The following is an 8345-nucleotide window of genomic DNA, read 5'->3' on the forward strand; positions in this document are numbered from 1 at the left end:
TCAGTTCAGACAACGCAAAGCCTTCTTGTTTTTATCCCAGCAAATGCTGCAATGCTCAGATACAAACAACTCCATCTGGATGTGGTGTCCAACACTAAGCAGAAAGCCAGCGTGCCTGGGAAGGGACAAACAAACAACCTCTGTATTTATTAACCTCCAAGTTTTCAAGAGAATAAACAGCTCAAAAATTCAGAGATGACGACATGCTCTGCAGCACTGTGAGTGCAAATGGGTTGTTGTGGTCCTGAGCCTCATGATTGCTCCAGAATTATAGTTCTGTATCATTATCCTTTCACTCATTCTAACCGCTACAGCTTATCTAAGTTTTTTTTTCCCCAATTTTTCCACAATGAATTTTAGAACCAAACGGTTTCAGACTACAGCACTTAAAGAGTTGGCAGACATGGGAAAAAAAACAGGGATTTGTGGTGTTGCTGAGATCTTGCACAGAGCATCCATCCTTCCCTAAGTTGTTCACACTTGGTTTTCTCAGTGCTGAAGGACAGCGGGTGGGGGCAAGGCCTAGCATAGTTGGCTTGGCCTGATTGGTTGAGGCCTGATAGGAAACCCATGACTGAGTCATGAAGGAGCTCAACACGAAGGCAGCACCAAAAGTGAGTGTCTAACTGGAAACTGAAGCCTTGAACAGATGAATCAGGGCCAGCACTCCACAAAGGGCTGTATAAACCCTCACCACCCACCAGATAACTCCTAATAAGTTTAATACATCCTTAGTGATAACTTCATGACACACAGCCAATTCCTTTATACGGACTGATTCTGCCGTGAATCACTCCATATGGGTTTTAGTATCGCTGCAGGGCTTTGCTTGATAGAAGACTTCTTGAAGAATAACGACTGTAACATTCATTTATTTACTCCAAAATACTTTGTAAAAAGTCGACACTGCAGTGACTATTTGTGGACCAACTTCTGATTGGTCTGATTGGACTGAGCTTCTGATCTTGTTGCACAGCATGTAGATCATGGGGTTTGTTAAAGGGAAGATGACTGTATGGAATAGAGCGATGACTTTTTCCATTGGGACAGCCTGGAAGGGGAGGACGTAGATATAAATTGCTGGGCCAAAGGTGTCCAAAACCACAACCATATGGGAAATGCAGGTGGAGGTGATTTTCTTCTTGGCCTTGGAGGAGTGCGCCCGGAGCTTCAGCGATAGGGCTGTGTAGGAGATGAGGAGAAGCACAAAGCATGGCACGATGACAGAGCTGTTATTGAGGAACACCAGCAATTCCACTGTGTGAGTGTTGGCACAGGCCAGCTTTGCCAGCTGGTGGACATTGCAGAAGAAGTTGTCCAGGATGTTGGGGCCGCAAAAGGGGAGAGTGATGGTGAGAGCAAATAGAACGATGCCATGAATGAGGCCCCCACCCCACAAGGCTCCAAGCAGGGCACAGCAAACGGTCCTGTTCACAAGCATGGCATAGTGCAGGGGTTTGCAAATGGCAACATAACGATCGCAAGCCATGGCCAAGAGCAGGAAGTTTTCCACTGCTCCCAGGAAGTGAAGAAATGAGAGCTGAGCCATGCAGGCATTGTAGGAGGTAGTCTTTGGGTTTGAGAATAAGTCAGCCAGCATTTTGGGTAGGGTGACAGAGCAGTAGCAGATATCCAGGAATGCCAGATTAACCAGGAAGAAGTGCATGGGTGATCCCAGTTGGAAATTGCCCTGAACTGTGAGAATGAGGAGGATGTTGCTTGGGAGGACTGCCATGTAGAACAGGAAAAAGGAACTCAGAACTAGTGAGGCCGCACCTCGAGTACTGTGTCCAGTTTTGGGCCCCTCACTGCAAGAAAGACATTGAGGCCCTGGAACGTGTTCAAAGGATGGCAACAAAGCTGGTGAGGGGTCTGTGTCAACGGTTTAAGGGCTGGTTTGGCCTGGTTCCATGACGAGCGGGGCGGAGGGATCCGCAGATCCGCGCCTCCGGAAAAAGGGAAACAGGGGACCCCAAAAATAATTAAAAACAGCGGCAACGATGTGAGGAGAAACAAACTAATTTACTAAGTATATTATCGGAAGCAAGATAACACACTATAATACAATATAATCAGAGTTGAAGCTAATAAATCAAATATAATGAGAGAGAGAATGTCCGAAAGGTGGATAGGCCTCAGCACAACGCTGAGGTGGGATGCGCAGTGCAGTTGAGCAGCAGGGAGACGGGAGCAGCACCCACAACGAAGGGCAGGAGAGTAAAAGCACATCAGGTGACCTTGCCAGGAGTTCAACCTCCTCTCCCTGAGCGCAGAATCCCCTGGGGAATGCAGTTCTTCTCTTCTGGGCAGGTACCCAGGACTTGAGCATTGACAGTTAAAGTCCCAGTGCCCCATGTGATGTAATGATGTGGAATACCGAAAACCAAAAATCACAAAACCATGACAGTCTGGAACACAGGCTGAAGGGGACTATGTGGAGCTTGCTGGGGGTCCATCCCCATGGGGATCCACTGTTAGCCTGACTTCCATGAGGCCATGGGCTTCACAGGCCTAAGCAGCAAAAGCAAGGCCTGCTTAGTTACTGTGTTTGTTGCTTCTGCTGTGCTGAGCTGGCGGTCATGGGTGGTGATCTTTTACAATAGGGAACTGTACGCTCTGATCAAGAAGAAACACTGGACTTAGAAACAAGATGTAAGATGAGATATGGTTGCTTAGGGAGGCCTTGAAACTGTTGAGATTTGTATCCAAGATATACATAATCACATATATATGTATGTGTGTGCTGCTGTGTTGTGTGATTATAGTAGAATATAGTAGAATACAGTAGAATATAGTAGGTGTAGGAGAAGAAGAATAATAGAGGACTTTCCTATGACAGAGGCCTGTGGTTGCTGAACTGCGACAACAGGCCACATGAGGAGAGGCTGAAGGAGCTGGGAACATTCAGCCTGGAGAAGAGGAGGCTCAGGGGAGACCTCATTGCCCTTTATAACTTCCTGAAGGGAGGTTGTAGTGAGCTGGCGATCGGCCTCTTCTCTCGTGTCATTAGTGATAGGACCAGAGGGAATGGTTTCAATGGTTCAAAATGTCCTCTAATATCCCAAAGTTGCCCCAAATTGACCCCAAATATCCTCTAATGTCCCAGAATTGTCCCAAATTACCCAAAATTGTCCCGAAATTGACCCCAAATTGTCCCAAATGTCCTCTAATGTTCCATAATTGTCCCAAACTGATCCCCAAATTGTACCCAAATTTTATCCAACTTGACCTCTAATGTCCTCTAATGACCTCTAATATCTAAATTGACCCATATTACCCCAAAATTGTCCTTAAATGTTTTCAAATGTCCTCTAAGGTCCCAAATTACTCCTGAAACTCTACCCAAGTTGACCTAAATTTTCCCAAATTGATACAAATTGACCCAAAATGTCTTCTAAGGTCCCCAAATCGACCCAAGTTACCCCAAAACTGTCCTCAAATTGTCCCAAATTAACCTTGATAGTGTTTAAATTGACCCAAAAATTACCCAGTGTCTTCTAATGTCCCCAAATGTTCACAAATTATCCCCAGAATATCCCAAATTGACCCAAAATGTCTAGTAATTGTTCCGAATTACCCCAAAATGCCCCCAGATTGACCTGATTTTTCCCCAAATTGACACAAATTGACCCAAAATGTCCTCTAATGTCCCCAAATCGGCCCAAATTGCCCAAATATCCTCTAATGTTCCAAAATTGTCCCATTATCCTAAAATTGTCCCCAAATTGTTCCCAAATGCCTTCTGATGTCCCCAGGTTGTCACAAATTACCTCAACATTGTCCCAAGTTGACCCAAATTACCCCAAAACTTTCCCCAAGTTGATCGAAGATGTCCCCAGATTGTCCCAAATTGACCCAAAAAATGTCAAAATATCTCTACCAAATTAATCCATCAATATCGGCAGTGTGCCCAGCTGAGAGAGCAAAGTGCTCCTTATAAACCTCACATTGTGCCTTGAAATTAATCAGTCTTTAATTAATCGTAGGATAATTAAGGTGGTGAAGGAGCACTGAGAACACTGAGTTCAACCTTCAGCCCATCACCTCCTTTAATTAATCACAAAATAATTAAGGTGGAGAAAAAGCATAGATACCATCGAGTCCAACCTTCAGCCCATCACCTCCTGTAATTAATCACAGGATAATTAAGGTGAGGAAGGAGCACTGAGACCATTGATTTCAACCTTCAGCCCACCACCTCCTTTAATTAATCACGGAATAATTAAGATGGGGATGGAGCACTGAGCCCAACCACTGAGTCCAAACTTCAGCCTATCACCTCCTGTAATTAATAATGCAATAATTAAGGTAATTAGGTGACAGCGAATGCCATATTTGTACAATTCGGCTCTGCTCTGAATGTCCCACTGATGCCCAACTCTTTCTTTGTCTTTAAGAGGATACATTGCATTAAATGGATCTCTGAGTTGATTCCCTGGAATTGATTGCCCCACAGAATCATAGAGACCCTCAGAGAACCCTGCAGTACCCCCATAGCATTGGAGTTAGGGCAGTATGTTTGGGCTGCAGTTGGGCTTTGATGAGGGTCCTTACAGATCACAGAACCATGAAATGATAGGGTTGGAAAGGTCCTTGAAGATTACATAACCACAGAATGGTTGAGTTGGAAGGAACCTTACAGATCATAGAACCACTGAATGGTTGTGTTGAAGGGTCCTTACAGATCACAGAGCCATAGAATGATTGGGTTGGGCTGAAAAAGTCTTTGAAGATGTGAATGAATGGATCCAGAATCATGGAATGGTTGGGTTGGAAGTGTCCTCAAAAATCACAGAATCACAGAATGGTTGGGATGCAAGTTTCCTCGAAGATCATAGAGACTGGGTTGGGCTGGAAAAGTCCTTACAGATCACAGAACCATGGAATTGTTGGGTTGGAAGGGTTCTTGAAGATCATAGAGCCTTGGAACAGTTGGGTTGGGTTGGGTTGGGTTGGGTTGGGTTGGGTTGGGTTGGAAGAGCCCTGACAGGTTACAGAATTGTAGAATTATAGAAAGGTGTGGGTTGAAACAGACCTCAAAGTGATCCATCCACATTGCTCTCTTGCGCTGTGAGAGCAGCACAGCCTGAGGTGCTTTCCTTCCTCACTGAGCTCACTTTATTTCTGAAGTCCACCCCATGCAGACACACACCATCAGCTTCAATACATACCTCCCTTTCAGGACCTTTGTTGGCAGTCCATCATCCCGGTCTGAAGCCTTCTCTCTCCCACACACGTTCATGCATTCAGCAGTGCTGTGCATCGAGGAGATCACTGCTGAGCTCTGTACCCACTCACAGCCACGTCTCCCTCTGTGTGTGGGTCAGCCCAAGGCCGGCACTGCTCTACTAATAGGGGCGGATCACTGTGTGGCAGAGGATGGAGATTTCCTCTCATTGTGCTCTCCTGGCATTCTTTATCTCTTTAAGGGACCGCTGAGACTGCAGTGTTTGTTTGGTTCTAAAGGTGATGGTTTATAATTATGGCATGCAGCTGTGCTGATAACTCTGATTCCCGTGGGTCTTAATAAAAGTCATAAGCTGTTTGTCTGTTTGCAATTGTTTGTTAATACTTACTAATTACGTATTTTGCCTTCCATGATTCCCATCCGGGCGTCGCATTTGTGGGTAATGAAAAGTTGGTTGGAAAATGAAAGAAAATCAAAGCCCTTTTGCAATGCAGATGAGTCTCCCACCCATGGAACAGTGCAGTCACTGTCCCTGGAGGTGTTAGGGTTAGGTTTAGGCTTAGGGTTAGGGTAGATTTAGGGTTAGGTTTAGGGTTAGGGTTAGGGTTAGGGTCATCTCCCATGGTCTCTTCAAACCAGGTGCCACATCGAGGTCCCATCCAACTCAGTCTTTTAGGATGGAGAGCCTAACAGGGGTGGTCCCCTGCTAGACCTGAACTTCTCTAGCAGATACTGATTGGTTTGAGATGTGAATGTTTGGAACTGTCTTGGGCAGAGCGACCATGAAATTGCAGAGTTCTCTATTCTTGGAGATGTCAGAAGGGTGATTACAAAACTGTTACCTTGAACTTCAGTGGGTAGACTTTGACCTCTTCAGGACGCTTGTTGCAGGGGTCCCTTGGGAGTCACTCCTGAAGGGTAAAGGGGTCCAGGAAGCCTGGACGCACTTCAAGATGGAAATCTTAAAGGCTATTCTTGAGTGCCGTAAGGCAAAATGGAGAGGAAGAAAACCAGTTTGGATGATCCAGGAACTCTTGTTTAGATTCTGGGAGAAAAAGAGAGTCTACGTCCTCTGGAAGAAGGGATGGCTACTTGGAAAGGCTACAAAGTTCCTGAGATATGCAGGGAAGAAGTTAGAAAGGCAAAAGCCCAGCTGTAACTCAGATTGGCCACTGCTGTAAAAGAAAACAAGAAATCCTTGGCATGAAGTTCAATAAGAACGAGTGTCAGGTGCTGCACTTCGGCCACAACACCCCCAGTCTGGAGCACAATGGGGTCTTATGAGGAGCTGCGATGGGTCATGTGGAGAAGAGGAGGCTCAGGGGAGACCACGTGGCACCCTGTAGGGGAGGTTATGATGAGGAGGGAGTTGGCCGCTTCTCTTAGGCAACAAATAGAACCTGAGAAAATGCCCACAAGTTGCGCCAGGGGAGATTTAGATTAGATATAAGGAAAAAGTTTTTCACTCAAAGAGTGTTCAGGCACTGGAATGGCCCAAGGAGGGGTGGGGTTGACCATCCCTGCTGGCATTCGAGGTGTTGAAATGAGGTGCTACAAGATATGGTTCAGTTGCTTAGTGGTAGTAATGGTGACTGGAGGACAGTTGGACTGGATGGCCTTGTAGATCCTTTCCAACCTTGTCATTCTGTGATCCCATGTTAATATCTGCTTAAGCGGACAATGATTTATGCAAATGAGCTCCCAGCCTCTGCCTTTCACATTCTGCACACAAAGTCAGATATGTGGATGCACAGGATGGAAAACCATCATCTACAGTTCTCTGCATCAATTCATTTCCTATATGTTATGATTTCACTTTATAAGCACAAACTCTCAAAGTCCTCTGGCAAAGACGCGTGCTTCAAGGAAGTGTCAAAGGAACGTGATGTGGTTTTTTTGTGGTTGGTGTGGTTTGTTTTTTTGTGGTCAGTATTCCACATCAGAACACCATTGTGGACCAGTGGGAGTTACTGAGTTAATGTCATGGTTCTGTTTACTGCCTTTTACGGGCATTTTAAGTGTTCTGACGGGAAGGGAGGGGCAGCATCCTCGGAGGACCTGGTGGGAAGAGGAAGTGGGGTGGAGCTCTGGAGGACCCCAGCCTCTCCCTTTGGCCCAGCTCAGTGGAGCAAATGCTTTCCCTCGCACTATTGTGGTTTGACTCATACTCTGGGTACTCATGTCTCTCTCATTTTGTTTGATTTGGTTAAATTTAGTGAATTACCGTTCCTCCTCAGATAGTTGCCATTGTCTTTTTGTTAAAACTATCCGCTAGCTTTCTGTCCTTCCCTCTCTCCCAAAGTGCATGGCCCGGGGCAAACTGTTAGTATCCCTTCAGTTTTTTTGCCTTCTCTCTTTTGCTTTTTTTTTTTTTTTCCTTCCCTCCTCCCCCCCCCCCTCCCCCCATCACAGACTTATATCTAGTAATAACCCTGTGACAGGCTCCAAACATGTTCAGCAGCACCCACTCAAGCCATAACCTTCTTGATAAGCTCTTTGGTTAATGGTTACCATCAGCACAGCGGGAAGAGAAACATAATCAGCTGAACCACTAGGAGAAACCTTTTGGGCTGTTGTTTCTTCGGGCATTCAATGTGAGTGATGGGGGTCATGGCGAAGGAGAGTCCCCCCTTGCAGTGGGGCTCAGGGAGTCAGCTCTGAAGTGCAAAGCTGTTCTCACAGCACTGCAACGGGACACAAAGGGCTGTCGCTTTGAGTTTTGTAGTTGTGGTATGCTGTGCAATCAGCAGTCTGTGAAGCTTAACTCCAGTGGTTATTGTGAGGTGCAATTCATCTCTCAGTCCAATTCTTCACATGGTTTTCCTGGAAAAGAAAGAAAAAGCAATGGATGCTGAGGTGGGACAGTTTGTCATCCCATGGGAAACCCTGTATTTCTCTGGTTTCGGGAAGACTCACTCGATACTTCAGTTCCTTCCTCTGGAAAAAAAAAAGAAAAAAGCAAAGCATAATGAGATGGGGCAGGTGGTCATTCTGTGAGAAGCCTCAAATTGATTGCGTTCTGGGAACAAGACTCACCCTATTCATCTATTTGTTTCGCTGGGGGGAAAAAAAGTGAAAAGCAATGCATGATGAGAGGAATGTGTCATCCCAGAGCTCACAAAGGCAGAACCCTTTTTTAATTTTTTTTTTTTTTGGG

General features: G+C 45.6%; 1 protein-coding gene across 1 annotated transcript in view; it reads right to left on the reverse strand.

Moving 5' to 3' along the window:
* Positions 1-889: 889 nt before the first annotated feature.
* LOC122191993 (olfactory receptor 4N5-like) overlaps positions 890-8345 on the reverse strand; it is a gene marked incomplete at its 3' end in the record, with an annotated part of 9882 nt that continues 2426 nt past the window's right edge. Inside the window, exon 2 of the mRNA XM_042892410.1 lies at positions 890-1761. Coding sequence (XP_042748344.1) covers positions 890-1761 — 872 coding nt within the window. The remainder of the gene's footprint in view (positions 1762-8345) is intronic.

Source organism: Lagopus leucura, unplaced genomic scaffold, assembly GCF_019238085.1.
Source record: "Lagopus leucura isolate 7727_CA_CO unplaced genomic scaffold, USGS_WTPT01 35440-2_obj-0_obj, whole genome shotgun sequence".
In the NCBI taxonomy this organism is placed as follows: Eukaryota; Metazoa; Chordata; class Aves; order Galliformes; family Phasianidae; genus Lagopus; species Lagopus leucura.